The 22,045-nt window shown below is 35.7% G+C and overlaps 1 protein-coding gene across 1 annotated transcript in view; it reads right to left on the reverse strand.

The window, feature by feature from the left end:
* Window positions 1–22,045, reverse strand: part of LOC150083139 (ATP-binding cassette sub-family C member 5-like) — a 278,483-nt gene that overhangs the window by 97,641 nt on the left and 158,797 nt on the right. The window contains exon 13 of the mRNA XM_090378404.1: window positions 9,942–10,098. Coding sequence (XP_090234530.1) covers window positions 9,942–10,098 — 157 coding nt within the window. The remainder of the gene's footprint in view (window positions 1–9,941; window positions 10,099–22,045) is intronic.

The raw sequence follows: 22,045 nt of genomic DNA on the forward strand, positions 1-22,045 counted from the left end.
AATCTACTACAGATAGGCTTTTGAATTTATAATTTAAATGATTTTATCCAATACTATATATACTTTGCTTTTAAAGAGTTACCAAATTTTTTTAAACAAAATTAAAATAAAAAATAATCTGTAAACTTGTACATTAGAAGCACAGTAAATACATAAAAATGTGAAAGTGAACAAAAAAAAAAAAAATTTTTCATTTCACATCATATACAGTTCTGACCATCTCTAAGCTTTTTTTTTTTTTTTTACCTATACTCCATCTAGTACTGCTAAATCTGGTATCCTCATGCCAAGGGTTTATTTAAAAAAACTTGATAGTATGAACCAGAGCTATAATGCTCAATACGTTCTACATTGATATCAATATTTGTAAAGGAATAAGAGAAGTTTATCTCAATATGATATGTAGAACCCTTCCATATGATACTCTACAGAAATTAAAATGAAAAAAATCGAAAATCTTACATTACAGTAAGAAATAATTAACAATAATAAAATGTTAATTTTTTTAACGTATTGAAGGCCAGAACATACAATATTCGTGCACTTTTTGGTCAGGTAAAATAACATAAGGCCAGATTTCCTATTCGGCCTGTTGTTTCCTACAGAAACTTGGTGTTTTCATCCTTGTGACCCATATGTATATAGCATTATAAAACCCCTTTAGACAGATAATTCAATTTATGGTATTAAGAACTACAATACACTATTTAATAACCTTAAGGACTGTAGACTTGGCAGTAATGATAAGGAAGGAAAATCGTTTTGAAATTTTTTTCATTTACTTAATTTTTTAATTGTGTTCATTTGATTTTTAATTATTTCTTACTGTAATATAAGATTTTCGATTTTATTAATTGTTTTCGTTTTAATTTTTGGAGAGTATCATACGGAAGTGTTCTACATATCATATTGAGGTAAACTTCTCTTATTCTTTTACAAATATTTTTAACAAAACTGAAGCAGTACAAAACAATTTCATCCATTATCTCACATTCCATAACCCTCTATTTTATCACTCAGTATACTATGAATCATTGTGTGCTTACTTTCATTCGACACCTCTAAACACTACTGAAGAATCATTGCTGGCATTACTCTTCTTGCAAAAGTAGTCACTGGAACCTACAAAGCAACTGACACCGTAAGCAAAATCAACTTCTGTGCTCCTCCTAAACCAGGCAGGAATCTCATGCTGTTTTGCCTTGACCCTGCTAGAACTGCTTTTATGTATTGGCACTTCTCCAATCCAAAGGAATCTCCCCTGAGTCCAAAGATGCCCTCGTAATTAAGATCTGCAAATGACTTCCTCAGTGACTTTTTTTTGACAATTCTCAATCTCTGATGAACTCCATCCACAAGTATGCCTCATCTTTTGGACTGCAAAGCAATTAGTTCTCATTTAATCTTTGTGGTTTACTATTTATTTAATTTTTTGTGTTTTTCTTTCTTTTCTTTTATCAGTAATTAAACTTATTGCACACTTATTTTTGTCCATAATTATGATTTTAATGTTTGAACCTATTTTTCTGCTGAATTTCTCTCTTATGATTGTTACCAACTGTGTTCATTGTTCTACTCTCAGATACGCTGTTAAGTTACCTATTGTGTACCTTGTTACCAATAAAAAAAAAATAATAATCTCTTGCAACAATTTTGCAGTATTGAAACCTGGATGAACGTTTGGTTTCAATATCAGTAGAACCCTAATTCTCCTTATATTAATATTAGTGACAAATAAAACTACGTCAGACCTCAGTGAGTGTTTTAACCCAAACTAAAACTGTTCAGCTAACTTTAGCACAACACTACTTAATATCTTATTTTGAATTTTGTAAATATATTTTTCAAATCCCTGGTTTGGATACCCTATATTTTGGTGTGTAAGTTAACTTTATTATTTATTTATTTTTTTGCCTCACTATGTTGTATTTAATCAAATATTTACCGTATAAGTTGATCCCTAACTTTATTAGTCACGTTTTATATCTTGAAAATTGATGTATTCCAGTAAAATCTGCATTATGAACCACCATCTACTTTTTTAATATTCAGTTATTTCTGCATGTACAAGACCATGAAACACAAACCCCTCGGGCATAGGTGACAATGTGTGCCATTGCTCTTACTGATGATATGTTTGTATGCAGTACTAAAACAGGCTTTGGTCATTCCTTCTGTTTATAGTACTGTATTGTATCATGATTTTTCGTAAACACAATATGGAAAGGCACTTACCACAAGAGAATGACAATCTTCATAAGTTTACTTTTGGTACTTTTCTGAAAACATAATTTGTGACAGATTCCATCACCATTTTTGTCTGATGAAGAAGATGAATTCTTGGGTTTTAAAAGATGAGCAACAATATATATATGTGAGTGTAAAAAAAAAAAAAAAAAAAAAGATACAAACACACACACACACACATATATATATATATACTGTCCAGCCAAAACATAATGACCACCTACCTACCTACCTACCTAATAATTGGTATGTCCTCCTGCCACCACACATTAAGGCATAGACTCTATAACATCTCTGCACATTGCAGGAGATATGCTATATTATGTTGCTAGGATTGTGGCCCATGGACCCAAATGACAAATCTGCCAATCCATATCACCCCAGAGATTTTCTGTGGGATTCATATCTTGCAAATTCAGCAGCCACTTTCATCTTCATTGTCACGACAATGTGCAGGGCACATTAGCTTGCTGCAACATACCTGTGCAATCTGGGAAGCTAGTCAACATAAAGGGATGTACCTGATCAGCCATAAAGGATAAGTAGATTTAGCATTCAGACTGTGGTCTAGAGGTATGAGAGCTCCAACAGATTCCTAGTAAACAACCCCCATACCAAAACACTGGTCATCTGCCTGGTTCTGTTGGATCAGGATACTGCAGTGATTGCCCTCCACAGTTTGTTATCATATCCTTTATCTATCATCCACACAGCATAGCACGAAGTGTGATTGTTGGAAAAGGCAATTTTTTTTTTTGGTCATCAATGGTTCAATAATGATGTTCAGGCACAAATTTCAGGTGTTGTTAGCAATGGGTGGCTGTAAGCATGGGTAGTACCTTGACGAGGCACATATAGACAGAGGTTTGTTAGATTGTGGTCTTGGAAACATCACTAGTCATCCCTGATTAAAGTACATGGTCAGCCGTTCCATCATTTGTGTCAGCTTGCACAAGGCAGGGCAGTCTACATTGACCACAACCATCAATGAAGCATAAGTGCCCAACATTGGCCCAGAGACTGCTATTCTGTTCACTATCCATCCACTCTTGGAACACCTGAACTGCAACGTTCTGCAAACAGCTCAAAAGATTCACATTTATCTAATACTGCTGCCCTTCAACTGGTACACGACAATCATCACCCTTTTCAAAGTCCATAAGATCATTTCCCTTGCCCATGTTGACCAAGTACTTCATATACCACGAACTTGAAGTACCACATTTACTGGGTCTCACTATGACATGTGCTACCAGGTGGGGAGAAACAGCCAACTGGCAATTTTGAATGTGTGTAAACATAATATATTAGTTAATCTTTCTAACCCTGAGCGCATGCCTTTAATTCAAGTTTAGAATTTTATTAGATGATTTTTTAGTGTTTCAAAGGTTGACTTATACGATGGAATATACAACATATGAGCTTTGTCTTTGTTACTACTTCAGGAAGATCACAGTGTTTGCAATTTGATTCCTGTTTATTGTATTTACACCAAGAATGTTCTCCCCATAGACAAATATCAGGTTGTGGAATAATAACTTTGCAAGTGGTTTATAACACTGTCTACATCACTAATATCCTTGACAACTGAAAGTTTCTTCTCTGACATCTTTCTTCAATATCCTAGGTATGTACTTATCCACTTTTGCGTACGCTCGAGTATCTTCCCCATTGTGCCATCATCACTTTTTTTTTTTTTAAAGTTTTTCATGCTGACACATTCATCAGACTCTTTACTATTCCCATCCCCTAATACTTGCTTTATTTCAATCCTCTTGTTTCAAAATATCATTGAGAAACATACTAAACCTTTGGCCTCCAACACACCATATGCATAACTTTACATTTGTCAAAGTACTACATATAGGTAGAAGTAACTCCAGATAAATGTACCAATTGTGTGGTACTACACTTAAAAAATGAAAAAGACCTTGGAGTAATTGTGTAGTCAGATATGAAGTTTTCTGAGCAGAGCAGGTCATGGGGTATTGTCAATGATATATAGGAATTTTGCTAGCAGGGAAAAGGAGGTGATTGTCCCTCTGTATAAGGCAATGGTCAGGCCATGCCTTGAGTACTGCAACAAGTCTGCAGACCTCATTTTAGGAGGAATGTAGAATTGCTTGAGTGAGTACAGAGAAGGGAAACAAGACTGGTGAGGCTTAAGTTCTGCAAACTACAGCATCTGGAGAATAGCACCTCCAAGATGATCTGATTGAGGTATATAATGGGTTGAGCAAGCTCAATTCTGACAGGATAGGTTTATTCCTCTTGCTCAGATTATGAACCTGAGGGGGCATAAATTCAAATTGAGGAAAGGCAGTTGTAGAATAGATGTGCAGAAATTTGCTTTCAGCCAGCAGGTAGTTGATTGCTGGAACAAACTTCCTTCTGTCATTGTGGATGTTGATAGATTAAATAAATTCGAGAAACTGGACAAATTTTTAGAGAGAATGGATGCGCAAAATGTTTTCTTTTTTAGCTGATGCTACATAAGCTTGCTTTCTTGCATCACATGCCGCTACTGTTGGCTCCCTTGAAATCGAGTGCAAAATTTTCATGGTCTCCCTTTTTTGTTCACACATATGGCATTATACATCAATTGGTTTTCCAGTGTCTATAGAGGAAGTGCCATAATCCATCATTATCCTGTACTGCTTCTTTTTCAGTCTAACATACTATCTTGTGCTACACTTTCCACATGCATTTAGTAATTATTTTATGGAATTTTGGATGAAGTTTCATAACAGAAAAATGTGTTGCTGGCCTAATTATCCTTACTCATACACAGAGCTGACATGTTACTTCATGTTTGTTTACTGATGAATAGATGGTGAATGAATTTTCCATTTTACAATTAGTAAAAACAATAACTAATGTTGTCATTAGTTATTGATGCTTCTTTGTGTACTCTATGACTACACAAGTTCCACTGTCACTACAATGTTTACACTTAGTATGTAAACAAACAACTTCTGAAAATAGCTTGGTATCTGACAGTGCATACCTAGATTTCAGCTTATTATCTTCACAACTTGTCATTCCCATTGCTTAGAACATAACAGAGTTTGCTATCAGATACTGAACAAGGTACAGTGTAAGAAAGAAATACAGTATAACCCAGTGAATGTATTTAATAGCACAAATATACAGCAGAAGCTTTCAAGGCTGACGAGCCTCTTTGTCAACTTATAGATTGAAATTCAAATACAACTGATATAGTTATGCGTGCAGTGAACTGAGAGTGAAGCACGTTATTCAAGCTGGTTTCCTATTGTTGTCGCATGGATATGCGCTGTTTTACTCCAGCGTTTGTCGAGGTGTAGAATGGTTGTCTCCAGGATGGGGTGCATTCTCATGCCTTTGCAGCGGTTTATGGCCTTCGGATTGTTTAATATATTAAGTGACTCTAGCCATGCGTGGTGGCGAAAGTGTCGCGAGTGGTCCATTATTTCGAAGTCACGTTTGGGATCAAGATCGTGGTTGGTGGCCCAAAAATGTTCCGCAACTGCGGACTGGTCAGTTTTGGCAAGCTGGATTGCTCTGTCATGCTCCGTAAGGCGATCTTGAAGATGTCTTGATGTCTCACCTATGTAGCAGCTGTCACAGTCTCTGCAGGTGATGTGGTATATTACATTGCTGCATAAGAGGTGTGACAGGGGTTTTCACACTGGAGACAAGCGCACGTAGGTTTCTGCAGGGTAACTGTACGCATTTGATGTTGTAATTTCTGAGGATTTTTGAGATCCGACCTGTTACGCCTGGATAGTAGGGAATGTATACTGTCTTGGTTCGGGGGTCTTGGGTGGGATGCGAGTTCTTGTGCTTGTAATAGGCATCTGTCTAGCACATAGGATGGAGATTAGACTGGGGTTTGAGCCCATGACCACCAAATACGGAGGTTGAGGAAAGGTCAGGGAATGACCACCGCATATCCCTGGAGCAACATGGCCTTAGTTGCTAATGCTCCTAAAAACCAAATAACAAACAAACAAACATGGGATGGATTTCCACATTTGGTCAGGTCTGTCCTCACATGGGAAATCTCATTGCGTCTGACTGCATCAGTGCTGGAATGGCTCAACGCCCTGGAGAATAGGGCACGGGCAGTGCTGTTGAGATGACTGGGTGTGGCTGGATCTGTAGTTTGTAAATTGTCCGCACCACATAGGTTTACGGTATATCAAAGTCTCTAGACATGGGCCTACATGTTGCACTAAGACATCCAGAAACGGGAGCGCCTCGTTGATTTCTAACTCTAGAGTAAACTGTATGAAATTAGACAGGGAATTAAGGTATTCTAGTAATGCTGTTTCAGAGCTACATGGTATTACAGCGAAAATATCGTCAATGTATCTGCACCATGTAATAGGTACAGGTGGGTTCAGGTGTATCTGCTCCTCTAAATCTTCCATGGCGATGATGGCTACTACAGAGCTGACAGGGGCACCCATGGCAGTGCCATGCACTTGTTGGTAGACTGAATCCTCAAAAGTGAAGATGCTGCTTGATAAGCATAGGTTAAGGGCAGTGCAGATGTCATCAGTGGATCTGCACCATGTAATAGGTACAGGTGGGTTCAGGTGTATCTGCTCCTCTAAATCTTCCATGGCGATGATGGCTACTACGGAGCTGACAGGGGCACCCATGGCAGTGCCATGCACTTGTTGGTAGACTGAATCCTCAAAGGTGAAGATGCTGCTTGATAAGCATAGGTTAAGGGCAGTGCAGATGTCATCAGTGGATAGTGATGTTCTGGTTGGAAGGCTTAAGTCGTTCTCGAGGAGCCTCCTGGCGCAGAGTACAGCCTGTTGGATGGGAATTGAAGTGAATAATGAGACCACATCAAATGATGCCATGACGGAGCTGCCAGGAATTGAAAGGTCTTTAATGAGGTGGATGAATTCGCTGCTGTTTTTGATGGTGTGTGTGGTTGTTGTTTGGTTTTTAGGAGCATTAGCAACTAAGGCCATATTGCTCCGGGATATGCGGTCGTCATTCCCTGACCTTTCCGCATCCTCCGTATTTGGTGGTGACGGGCTCGAACCCCGGTCTAATCAAGAAGCGTGTGCTACGCACTGCTGCTCCTTCCCACCTGGCTACGGAGGCGCCCGATGGTGTGTGTGGTATTTCCTACAAGAGGTGAGAGGAGGCGCGCAGTATGCTTGGATAGTTCATACGTTGGGGCATTGCAGCACGATAATATAGGTCTGAGATACATTTTTGGGCCACCAACCACGATCTCGATCCCAAACGTGACTTCAAAATAGTGGATCACTCACGACACTTTCGCCACCGAGCATGGCTAGAGTCACTTAATATATTAAACAATCTGAAGGCCATAAACTGCTGCAAAGGCATGATGTTATTACTTAGTTGGTGGCTAGGTGGCCACCAACTAAGTAATAACTAAATGTATATTTGAATAATTTGATTATGAAATTGCAATTAATAATCTGAGCTCATAACCTTCTGATTCTGAAAATACTTATACAATGCTGAATGATACAGAATTATAACTGGTTTTGGTGGCTCACAGAATATTGATGTGGGATTTAATAATTAAAAATACAACTACACTCATGGGTAAAGGTAAGGAATTTTGCTTTTGCAAAGGTGATAACAATAGTCATACACAGTTTTTAAATTCTTTTTAGTGGAATTGACTGATGATGTTATGTTAAGAAATGCAAAGTGTTAACATGATAAATGGGAAGTCTGCATAAACCAGTACACCTGTTGTACTTTCAGAACCTCATGGAATCCATGCTCCAATGACTAAGTTGTTCTAAGGGCTAAAGGAGGTGTCACTCTCTGTCTGATTTGTGTACTTTATAAATTGGTCATTCAGTGTATGTTTTCAAGGCAGGAAAGACATTTAAAACATGACAACACTACACAGAATAAATTTTATAGTGAAAGTAAGGTAAATCAAGTCATGTTGCTTACCGGGATGTCTACTTCACAGCACACATCCCAGAAATGAGAATCTGTAAAACCAAATTTAAAAATGGCCAAAGGTATTGACTGCTCAAAAGCGAGATGGTGTAGGCTCATTTCTCATTATAATTCCTCATTATACTCTATTATGTATCTGTTCATACTGCTCATTTGACAAATCAGAATATCCAAAGAGACAAAGTGCAGTAAGTACAAGTACTTTCAAAATTGCTAAAGAAGAATTTCTTTTCAAAAGTAGCATTTTTTCTTGTGTTTTAATGCTAGCAATCTGTTTTTAATATATATATATATATATATTTTTTTTTTTAACCATCTACCTTTGTATATAAAACTATTTTTGCAATTTATTTTACTGAAGTACAGTTGACAGCGACAATAATAAACTTTTAAGATGTCCAGAATTCCCAAAGTATAAGGATTTGTTCATGATGAGTTTAAATAAAAATTATATATATATTAATTTCTGATTTAATTTCATTAGAGTATAATAGATAATATAAAATAGCTAAAAAATAAAAATGGAGAAGAATACCCCTCGAATAAACAACTTATACACTGCCTGGCCACTTTATTAGGACCATTAGTAATAGCATGCTGGATTGCCATATCCTAAATCACTGCTCGGACATTACATCTCAGGTGGTCAACATGATGTTCAAAATTAATCCAAGGACTACTGGCCTATTCACATGAACGTAATTCTCTCAAACCACTCGTTCACATATTTGGCAAGACAGATGGTCACATTATTACCTTGACAGTTCTCCTATCCATAGGATAAATATGCAAAATTTCTGAGTGTACCTGATCTGCAAGAATGTTCAGACATGCTCTGGCATTCATGGTGCCCTACAGTGGTAGCAGGGATAAAGGGTGTGCCACAAAAAAACAAATAACACCCTTACACCTCCTGTTAAGGATCAGTGCATACCAGGATGACTCCAGTAGCTTGTATGGTCTCAACTCCATATTGCACTTTTCAATGTGCTGAAAAGCATTACTGGAGACTAATTGGACTATATAACTTGCTTCCAATTCTTCCTATGTTGATGTCAGGAATTCAAAGGATGGACATCCTTTGGATTCCTGGCATCACCGTAGCTGTATTTTTCAGATGATATTCAGATTAGTGGCTTGATGTACCCGCATTAAATGCAAAGGATAAATATTCCATCATATGATGATAATCTGCTCCAGATGTTAAGACCTTGTGCCATCATCTTGCATTACGTTTTTGGCTACAGTTGTTTGTTCCTAGGTGTTTTTCATTCATTAAAAATTCAAATGATACTAGTCTTTGACTGCTCTATACGTACAGCTGCCCTCTCTGCTGCAGCACTCCTGCTAAATTTTCACCAGCAGTCATAACTCTTTTGAAGTACGTAAGATCTTGCCCTTTCCTCACTGCTTTGAACTGATTTGGGCACTAATTAGGTTAAATGGTTTTATTTTATAGTGTTTCCCTGTACATGTCACACATCCTCTCTGATTTACATATTTTTGTATAGATTGCTGCATATAGCTCAAACTTTCACACAGTGTATATGCGAGCCAGATTTAAAGAATGTTATTAATTCTCAATAAAATTACAATATAATAATTTTGTACTAGTGGACTGTATGATTAATTTATTGTAAAATTCAAGTTTGTGATAGCAATAATACTTTTTATCAGCATGCTATAATAATACTTGATTTTGCAAGAAGTTATCTTAGTGTTTGCATTTTACCTACCTTCATATTTTATCTTTTGAAGCAAATTAGAACTTCTGTTTGAAATCTGCACTAAATTAGCATATTCAGGTTCAGTGGTCAATAGCTCTTCATGAGTTCCCTGCTTTAAAATTCGACCATTTTTCATTAGGACAAGGGTATCACACTGTTCAAGGTACTACATCAACCATTTGAAAAAGAAAATTTTCATAGAGGTTACTTAATAGATTCAGTAACCAAGTTAATAACATGAATTCTTAAGAACTTTAAATTTAAAGTTGAGTTTTTAGTATCTATTAAATCTTATGTGCGTAAGATTCCAGACCAGAGAGAGGTTGGTGAATAGTTTTGTATTTAGAACATCAAGTTTAGCGTTATGGCGATACCATTCTATGACAAGTGCCTCATGTTGAAAGATTTTGTAACTAGATCTTAATTTAATAAATGCAATGGCCGAATCGACTAGGGGATTGTGGTTGTGAGAATGTACATGTTGTGTAAGTTTGGTGCTGGTTTGATTAGTTCTGAAGCTTTATAATGGTAATAAGCACGTGTATTGGAAGTTTTAGTGGAACTGTATTTTGTGGTAGTGCTCCCCATGTAGCATGTGTTACAACCTGGTTGACATTTAATTAAATATATTATAGATGTCGCTTATTGGATATGTCTCTTTATATGTATTAAACCCCTAATTAATTTATTGTACGAAGAAAATATCAATGTGATATCTGTGTTTGTCACGCCGACAAATGGCGAATTATGCATGAAACCAACACTATTTATTAATTCACAACTTGTACCCCAACCCAATATGACCAAACAACAATTATCAAACATACACAAATTACGAAAGATCCCAAACATTATCGTACAAAAAGCCGACAAAGGAGACACTATCGTAATCTTAGATAAAAGCATTTATATCAATAAAATGGAACAAATCCTCTCCGACCAAGATACCTATAAAATTGATAACACATATAACATTTCCAGATTAAAGAATAAACTTGACGGTATTTTGAGGAGATTAAGATCTGATAAAGAAATCAACCTGTACACGCTACAACATATTGGTATATGCAGTAACATCCTTCCACATATGTTTGGCATTACTAAATTACACAAACCCGGCCACCCCCTGCGACCAATAGTTTCTTTCAGCAAATCCGCTTTTGCCAACCGATCCACCTTTTTAATTAAAATCATATCACCCCTTATGAGATTTTCAAAATTTAGGGTCAGCAACACCAACCAACCTTTCAAACAAATAAATTCTACTATAATTTCTAGTGAAGACATCTTAGCCTCCTTCGACGTTGTTCCTTTATACACCAACGTACATTTATCCTTCACATTACAAGCCTTACGTGAACTCCTAATGACCGACAACACTTTAGCTAATTGCACCTCTCTTAACATTAATAGCATTTCAGAACTTACCTCGATATTACATGAAGCCTGACACTTCCGTTTTCAAAACCAAATATTTGGCCTTCCCATGGGATTAGGAATTTCAGCTCCCTTATCAGAAATCTACTTAGCCGCTATTGAAAACCAAGTAGTCCAACCTTTCCCTCCTGGTATTAAACTTATATGCGGTATGCAGATGACATATTATTAATAGGAAACAAAGCCACTATTGAAAATCTCTTTATTAAATTCAATACAATACACACTTGAAATAGAAATCGATAATAAAATCAACTTTCTTAACCTCACAATATATAAAATAGGTACCAAACTAGCAACCAAGATCTATAGGAAAAATACACACACAGGAAAATATCTACATTTTGAATCACATCACCCACTCAGTACGAAAAAGTCCACTCTTTACAATCAAATCCACAATTCCATAAAGTTCAGTTATTCACAAGATGATTTATCTGCTGAATTACAATATCTCACAAAGAAATTCACAGCCAGGAAGTATCCGTGACAATTAATCCAACACACAATTTCTGTTGCTAGGAATAAAGTCAATGCCTGCATAATTATAACAGAATAAACAGAACACAACAGCAGTCTTGCCAGACAGTTCCACCAAGTGTTCACAAACACATATCACATTAATATTTTCTTTGTACAATAAATTAGGGACTATGTTTAATACATATAAGGAGACACACAAATATCCAATAATTCATTTGTTAGTTAATTTCGAATGCTTCGGTGATCTATTTCAAAATTTCAGGGACTTATTTGGAATGTTCTTAGAGACCTGTACTAAATATCATGTCAATAAGTGAACTCATTACCACTGTGCAGTCTCCTCTCCTGTAAGAAATCTGCTACATAAAACCCACACCACAGCTACAAATCATACCACGAATGTTGGTAAATATATCTGGAGTGCAGTTATTTCTTTAGTTTTTTTGGTACAAGCTACTTTGGACAGAACATTCTTATAGTATACTAGTTATATGATTCATTATGTATTATTTTGCACAGGTGTCCAAGTTGGGATCATGTGAGGGATGAAAGAGCTAGAATATATCTCATGGGGAAGAAACTCATCCTCCCACTTGAGATCGTCTGTCTCTAGCCCTGATGAGGAGGTCTTCATGACTTTCTCCAATTTCTGATGGTTTCTGAGCCTAAACTCTCCGGAGTGACAGATTGGCAATTCCACTGCAGTAAGAGTGCAGTACAGGTTTTTTTTTTTTTATCCCTAAGGTATTTTATTTGTTAATCCTATTAGTCATGTCCATAGGTTAACCCATTCCTCCTTTAAGCCCACTCCAAATATCCTTTGAAGTAAAACTTCAGAAATTCCCCTAGCAGTTAGCATTAGTAGAGGCATATGATGCAAGAAAGCAAGCACATATAGTATCAGCCAAAAAAAAAAAAAAAAAAACCTTCCCATTTCACCCATCCATTCATTCCAAAAGTTTGTCTAGTTCAGCCTTGAATTTATTTAAGCTGTCTGTTACTGAATATAGTATAATAATTTTTTTTTCCTGATGTATTTTATTAGATAATCGAATTACTTAAAATATTGTGATAAATGCATACACAGGAATGCACAATCGCTTCTGTAGGTATTAAGTTAAAGTGTGTGCAAAAAATTTATAGTTCGTTAAGTATTGCTTATTGGGTAGCAACTGTTTCCCATGTCTACAAGGCACAGGACATGCTGTTTCACTTATCAGAGACAATAATGATTCCCAAAGTGTCTGAGTCAAATATTGTTGGGATAGAGCAAGATTGCCAAACTGGTTGATTGTGAAACTAATTTCACTTATTTTGTAATTTTAATCAGGGCTGAAAATGGGGGGGGGGAGTGGATCGATACCATCTCCTGGTTCTAAAGTAGTTGTGACTTCCTTTACTGATGCTACTAGGAGTTGAGTGAAAATGTGTCTTCCTAGAATTATGCCTTGAGCATTTATATTTTATTTAAGTATTATCTTCCTAGGATTATGTAAATAAAACATCCACTCAGCTTTGGAAAAAAAAACATTTCAACCCTAGGTGGACACTTTATGCTATTACAGTCGCAAATATACTGATGCTGCATAGTCTTAGTTTTTTTTGGCACTGACACGTGTGCACATGCACACATGCATGCACATACACACCCCATACTCTTGGTTCCATATCTGTTGTGACTTCCTTTACTGATACTACTGGGAGTTGGGTGAAATGTATCTTTCTAGAATTATGTAAATAAAGTATCCATCTAGCTCTGAAAAAACACACGTGTGCACACACATACATAATATATATATATCATACTTTGTTAGTGACAGAGACTTAACTTTTACAAGTCTGGTCAGTATGGGCTTGGAAAACCCAGGGTTCTGAACTGGATATCATCATCATTTTTCTCTCTCTCTCTCACATACACACACACAGGGTAACACAGGATTTTTTTTTGGATGGTGCAGAATAAGACTCAGGCTTCCTTGATGACTAAATAATAATAAGCGACATCAACAATATAATATATTTAATTAAATGTCAACCCGGTTGTAACGCATGCTACATCAGGAGCATTACCACAACATACGGTTCCACCAAAACTTCCAATACATGTGCTCATTACCATTATAACAGCTTCAGAACTAGTCAAACTAGCACCAAACTTACACAACATGTACATTCCCACAACCACAACCCTCTAGTCGATTCAGCCATTGCATTTATTAAATTAAGATCTAGTTACAAAATCTTTCATCACGAGGCACTTGTCATAACACTAAACTTAACATTCTAAATACAAAACTACCCACCACCCTCTCTCCGGTCTGGAATCTTACACACATAAGATTCCCACACGTCGCAAAATGCATTATGGGAACATTTGTAAAATAATAAGAGGAGTTTACCTCAACATCAACAATGCTATTCACGCTATTTAGGCTGAATATAATGTTGTTGTTGTTATTTGGTTTTTAGGAGCATTAGCAACTAAGGCCATATTGCTCAGGGGATATGCAGTGGTCATTCCCTGACCTTTCCGCATCCTCCGTATTTGGTAGTCACGGGCTCGAACCCCAGTCTAATCAAGAAGTGTGTGCTACGCACTGCTGCTCCTGCCCACCCGGCTACGGAGGCGCCTGAATGTAATGTAAAATTATGAATGAATTCATAGGTTTAAGATAAAAAATGTATGCATATAAAATTGAAGAGAAAGTGAAAAAGAAATCCAAAATGTGAAATTAAAAAAAGAATAACATTTGATGAATATAAAGAGGTTTTTTTTGAGACTATCTAATTATGGGAACATAGACATTCTTTAAATACACGATTTTTTTTTTATCACTGCCAACCGAAGACTTTTAATACGAAAGTTGCTCGTTGTGCCTATTGGCCTTGCTTATTTGATATTATTTTAAATTTCGATTTTTCAAATGACAACCAGGGACGAGGTAGTGCACTTCTATTTCCTTGAGCAAAATTTTAATAATTCCGTATTCACTCAATCAACTTATTTTAATTTATTTTAAACTTCATTTCCACCCTAACTTCATGTAATTAAGCAGATCAACTAAGGTGAGTACCGTCTATTAAGCTTTACTGCTATTCATGCTATTTAGGCTGAATGTAATGTAAAATTATGAATGAATTCATAGGTTTAAGATCAAAAAATGTATGCATATAAAATTGAAGAGAAAGTGAAAAAGAAATCCAAAATGTGAAATTAAAAAAAGAATAACATTTGATGAATATAAAGAGTGTTTATTTGAGCAAAACGAAAAAAACTATGAATTTAATAAGAAGCGAAAAGGATGAAATTTATTCAGTAGAAGTAAACAAAAAAGCTCTAAGAACTTTTGATAATAGGAGATATATCTTAGTTGATAAAATTCATATAATCTGAGTAGCCTTTATGTTTAAAGAGACATTTCCTTTTTTTCTATTTGATGAATATCATCTTGCTTATTATATTTTACTAACTCATGTTCAAAAAGCGAACCTTGTATTTCTTCATTATCTAAATCTCTTATCTTATATGTAATAAAGCTTAGTTTGTCTAAACTTCAGAAATAAATACTTCCTCAGTAAAGCTAGATAAATAAGCCTTGATATTTACTGATTCTAACCTTATCACCAATATGAAACTTAGATTTAGATTCTAATAATTCGTTTTTGTAAAGATTATTATATACTGTTTTTTTTTTTCATTTTCACCTTTACTTGCTTCACTACTGGGTTTCATTTTAATAGATCTATGATAAGAATTATTATAATTTGAAACTAGTTTGTCTAATACATCTATCCACTTCCTAGTATTATTGGCTATAAAGTATTTCCATATTTTTGTTTTCATAGTTCTATTAAATCGTTCTACTGTTTGAGCTTTTGTTTCTATATTCTCATTAATAAATCAATGAACATTACATTTTTTAAAAAGCCATTGCATTTATTTATAAATTCAGTACCTCTTTCAGTCTGTATTTTTTCAGGAATTCGCTCTGTAAATATAACCTAAAAAGCTTTTGATATCTCATCACCTGGTTTCTTCTTAATAGGTATGCGAATGAATACTTAGAAAACACATCTATGACTGTTAATATGTAGTTAGTGTTATTGTTAAATGATTTGTATTCTTGCATATCAACTAAGTCTGCTAGACTATCTATATGACTAACATAAATTCTCCTTCTCCTAAATTTTCTTTTTACTGTTCATGCTGATGTAAAAATTCTTTTATTTCTTTGTAATTTTAAATACCCGAATAACCTCTGTTAAGGGATTATAATAAGTTATTGTTTTTAAAAACAATTTCCTTACTCCACATAAACTACAAATACCTTTCATTATATTTCTTCCAGTCTTTGTCTATATAACATTATTCATTTTTATTTTAGCTTCACACTTTAAGTGGTAAATATTCATTGTATTTATTATGGAAGAAATTTTATCAATTTCTAATTCAAATTGTTTTTTTAGTTTTAATTATCAGCTAAATCATCTATCTAAACATTCTTCAAAAGTTGGGTTTTGTATAGCACTAAAATCATTTAATAATTCTTGACTGCTACATGATGTTCAGCTGTATCTTTAGTTTTACTATATGAATTATCATGTTTCTTAAGAGATTTTGTCAACTCTATTAATTCCTTTATTTTCTCTAGCTAATTTTGTAAAAGGTCTGCAGTAGTTATATATATTTTACCTGTTACAGTTCTTAAATGCATTTCTGCTAGATTAATCTTATCATGCAACCAACTAATATTATCGTCCCCTACTAATTTCAAATTAAAATCACTAGGTGTTTTGAGAAAATGAATACACTACAATACATCATAAGAATGTATTGTATTGTATTCATTCTTATTTCTAAGTTTAATGTATTTGATACAATAATAAGCGCATAAAACTAAATCTGATTTTTGTAATTGAATTATATACCATTTCTTTATTTAAAGTTTTTAAATATATTTTAACTTCTGGTGGTGGAAACAAAAATTAATCAAAAAATTCTACATATTTTGGGTTTTTATTGCAATAACATACCCAGTGAGTACTATTTCCTGTAAATGAATCCATATTAACAATACCACTTTCAAATTTATTTATTTTATTAGATAAAGTATCTCTAGAGAATATACCTAAAAAACCTTTTACATTTTTCATGTAATTTGCTTTATCAACATTGCATAAAAGTTTTCTTTTTAACATCCTTCGTCACGTTTAATTGGATTATCTCAAATAAACATTACTTTACCACTTAATTTATTTACAACATTAGCAAGCCCTATACTGCCTAATGCATATAGAACTCCTTTAGCTATAGCAGATAATAGAGGTAATAAAAATAGAAGAAGGCCTCCAGTTTGTTGTAACTGAGATTTACTTAGTAATATTACAAACTCAAACTTTTTTGCGATTTATTAATAAAAATAATTTGAGTCTGAGTTAACTGTAAATTAGAATTAGTGGTTTAGTTTTATCAATTCTTATTCCAACAGTAATAAACTGTATGTGGTAGAAATTTTTTTTCTTTTGATTAGCAGATAAGCATACTTTATAAGACTGATATGTGATTTATTTAAGATTAATTCATACAACTGTCTATGTTCACCTTGAGGGAGTTCATTAATTTTCAAGAAACTATCTAGAATTTCTTAAATTAATGCTATTATTTCCAGCTCTTTGATGCAATACTCAATTCTAATTTTTCATAGAATTCGTCAATGTTTGAGTATTACTAATCATGAGAATTTCAAGGAAATTCATTAACAGATAGTTGCCCTATAAGCTTTTTAAAACTACATTAGTAGCAAAATGAAACACACAAAATCTAAGAAAGTGCATCCAATTGATGTTGGGGGACAATCCAATGTTGAGTCTGTTTGATGCGACATAAGCGGTGGGAAAGGAAAAATGAAAGGACGTATGTGTTATAGGCTTAATGAATCTGATGAGTATAATGAGCAATTGTGCAGAGAAATAGAGTGGGCCAGTAAATCAGGGTGTCTTATAATGGGGGATTTTAATTTCCCAGAGATTGACTGGAATTTGTGGGTTGGTCACTCACACTAGCAAGGCTTTTGTGAATTTATTGGATGATTGTTTTCTATAGCAACATGTTTGGGAGGCAACTAGAGGGAATAATACTCTTGATCTGATATCAGTAGTGATTCTTCATGCATTAAGAATCCACTAGGTGGCAGTGATCACAGTGTGTTGAAGTGGGATTTACTCAAAGAGGTAACTACCATCAGAGGTAAAGGGAAGGGTTTTTGCTTTCGTAAAGGTGACTACGGTGGTCTGAGACAGCATTTAAATTCTATATGGTGGGGCCAACTCATGATGTTACCAACAGCAAATTCAAAATGGGAAGCATTCACAGAATTAGTCTTGAAAGCTACTAAGCTTTTCATACCAACTAAGAAATATTGTTCAAGGTTTAGACCTAAATGGATGTCAGATGAACTAATTAGACATGTAGCAGAGAAGAAAAATGAATGGGATGCATATAAATTAACATGTGACACAGAAGCCTATGATAGATATAAGTTGGTCTGTAACTAAGTCACAAAGGAGGTTAGGCAGGCAAAGGCAGATTACGAGAAATTTTTGGCAAAGGATGCAAAGAAAAACAGCAAAGAGTTCTTTATGTAAACTCCAGAAGGAAGGGGAAGAATCAGATTGGTCCACTTGATATCGATGGTTCAACTGTTGATGATCCTGCTCAGGTAGCTAATAAACTAAATGAATATTTTGCATCGACATTCACACATGAGGAGTTATTCAGGGAGGAGAATGCCAGAGGTGTATTAAACTCTGGCAGTAAGCTAGATAATCTTGCAATAACTGAGAGTAAAGTGGAGGAGAAATTGTTGAAGATAAACATAAGAAATCCATCTGGGGTGGATGGAATCTATCCAGTTATATTAAAGGAGGCAGCAAAGGAAGTAAGCAAATCCTTAGCCATAATTATGAGGGTTTCTTTGGACTCAGGGGAGGTACCCATGGACTGGAGATGTGCAAATGTGACCCCAATCCACATAAGAGGATCAAAGGGAGACAGGTAATTACAGACCTGTTAGTTTAACTTCTGTTCCAGGAAAATTAATGGAGCACTGGTTAAAGAAGCATTGCAGGATCATCTAGTCAAGACTTCAGTTATAGCTCGGACACAACATGGGTTTGTTAAGGGGAAGTCTTGTCTGACTAATTTAATTGGATACTATGATGTAGTCACAAAGAAACTGGATGCAAAGAATAACTTTGATACCATATATTTGGATCTTAGAAAAGCCTTTGATACTGTTGCACATGGAAGACTGCTACACAAATTGGAGCAGTGTGGCATTGGAGGCAAATTGCTGCTATGGATAAAGAGATGGTTGAGTGGGAGAAGACAAAGAGTGGTAATCAATGGAGTCATTGCTCTTTGTGGACTAATGTTATTAGTGGAGTCCCCCAGGGTTCACTGTTGGGTCCGTTGTTGTTTTCTGTATTCATTAATGATATTGATGATGGTATATCAGGCTTAATGTCCAAGTTTGCAGATGATACGAAGGTTGGCAGGGTTGTTAATGACACTAATTCTGCTGCAACAGAATCTAGAAAAGTTGAGCAGATTGGCTGAGAGGTGGCAACTGAAGTTTAACATTGACAAATGTAAAGTACTGCCTATGGAAACAGTAACCCCAAAGTAACGTATCAACTGTGTGGTACTACACTGACAGTGGTAGAGAGTGAAAAGGAACTGGGGTAATTGTGCATTCAGATATGAAGTTTTCTGAGCAGTGCAGACAGTCTGCAAGAGTAGCTCATGGTGTCTTGTCAATGATATACAGGAATTTTTCTAACAGGATAAGGAGGTGATTATCCCCTTGTATAAGGCAATGGTCAGGCCACAACCTCGAATACTGTATACAGGTCTGGAAGCCTCATTTTAGGAAGGATGTAGAGCTGTTGGAACAAGTATAGAGAAGGGTAACAAGATTAGTGAATGGTACAAAGGGTTGCTCTTATGAAGAAAGGCTTAAGTTTTGCAAATTACAGTGTCTGGAGTCTAGGTGATCTGATAGAGGTGTATAAAGTGTTGAATGGTTTGAGCATGCTGAATGCTAATGGGATTCTTCCTCTTGTTCAGAATAATTGCCTGAGAAGGCAATAAATTCAAATTGAGGAAAGACAGTTTAGGATAGCTGTGCAGAAGTTTGCCTTTAGCCAGCGGGTGGTTGATTGCTGGAACAAACTTCCATCTGTCATTGTAGAAGTTGATAGCTTAAACATATTCAAGGCAGAACTAGACAAACATTTGGAGCAAGTGGATGGGTGAAAAGAGAAGGTGTGTGTGTGTTTTTTTTTTGGCTGAGGCTATATAAGCTTGCTTTCTTGCATCATGTGCCTTTGCTAATATACCTTTTTTTCCCCTGTGTATAATTTATGCTGCTACAAATATCATAGTTTATAGTTTTACAAAACAGGTGACCTAACTTACCAGAAGAATACAAATCAGTTAGATATTTCTACAAACATGCCATTAATGTTTAAAAATTAAACAACGGCAATCATATTAACCAAAAGGTCAATCATTGTTCACAGACCTCCATTTTATTCTGAATAGTGCAATTTATAGCTAGTAGTTCATTAAGTTCCTCTTCCCATAAACAAATTATTTCTTAATAACACATCTCCCCACTCCCACCTTGAATATAATGCTCATTATTCAGGACCGCAGGTATTCACATGCCTGAATGATGAGCAACTTTAATCTTCTTCAGTTCCTTTTCTCTTTACTAAGCTTTAAAGTATTTTATTTTTCTGCACTAACAAGATCCCGAGGCTGCTATTCTCTTTCTCCTTCAGTCCCTCCATTGTTCCTATCCTATAGGGAGGGATATAATGAATGCCCCGTGATAATAGAAGGCTTTTCCATACCCTTCTGAAGAAGATTTTTCTACAAAAATGATTATTTCACTTTAGTTGGCCCTACATGTCTTTACTCCTATGGTTTTAATCAATATAATGATCCAACTTCATTCTTGAGAATGATGTTACTTTTGCACTTTCAGATACGTCTTCTTTTTTTTCCCCCTCCTTTAGCTTTATTTTATGTGATAATACATACATGCAAGCTATACAAGTCTAGTGAGTCTTGGAATAGATGTTTTGCTCTAATAAGTTTATATGATGATAGAAATCATCAATAATTCTAATTTTTGTTGATGTGAAAAATCTCTATTGACAACCATGCTTCTAAGAAAATTGGGGGGCAAATACAGGTCAGTGTGAAATTTGCTGCTTATATATAACACAACATTCGTTGCGAGAAGAGTATTCATTGTACACAGAATAGCTTCAATTTAAAGTTCATAGACACTTATACACCGATGAGCCAAAACATTATGACCACCTACCTAATATGATGTTAGTCCTCCGTGTGCAGCCAAAACAGTTTGTACCAGGCAAGGCATGGACGCTACAAGATTTCTAAATGTGTCTTGTGGTATCTGGTACCAACATGTAACCAGCAGATCCTTTAACTTCTGTAAGGTACATGGTTGAGATGCCACAGATCCAAGTTGCTGTTCCAACACAAACCACAAATGCTCGATGAGATTGATGTCTGGGGAATTTGGAGGCCAGGGCAATACCTGAAGTCTTCCTCATGTTCTGCAAACCAGTCTCGAACAATCTGGGCGGTGTGGCATGGTGCATTATCCTGCTGAAAGACAGCACCGCCAGAGGGGAAGGCCATTGCCATGAAAGGGTGTACCTGGTCAGCAATGACGTTTAGGTAAAGTGTTCATTGTCTAACGGCACAAGGGGTTTCCCCCATCTCCATGTTGTGTACTCTGTTTGTGAAACACAGAACACTGTGAAGGCCAGAGATTTTAAAAAGTGTAAGGTATATGTTTGTGTAGTGTCAAGTTGTGTTGTTCCTCTGACCTTTTAGACGTTGGGCCCCTAGTGGGACCACCCCCCATTGCCCACACTTAGCCCCGAGGAGGCAGGTCAGGCATAGAGGGATTGCATTAGAAGTAAGTACTCTGGCAGGCCCTGCCACCTAATTTCCTAAGATTTCAGTGGCAAGGGCCTAAAAAAAAAAAGAAAAAAAAAAGTGCATATGCAGTTAGAGTAGGGGGGAAATATAAGTATGGGGATGATAGGGAAGGCAACCCCAGAAAGGTCAGTGGGACTGGCCCCACCAG

The sequence above is a fragment of the Mastigoproctus giganteus genome, chromosome 7 (assembly GCF_048544385.1).
Source record: "Mastigoproctus giganteus isolate SK-2022 chromosome 7, ASM4854438v1, whole genome shotgun sequence".
Classification (NCBI taxonomy): Eukaryota; Metazoa; Arthropoda; class Arachnida; order Uropygi; family Thelyphonidae; genus Mastigoproctus; species Mastigoproctus giganteus.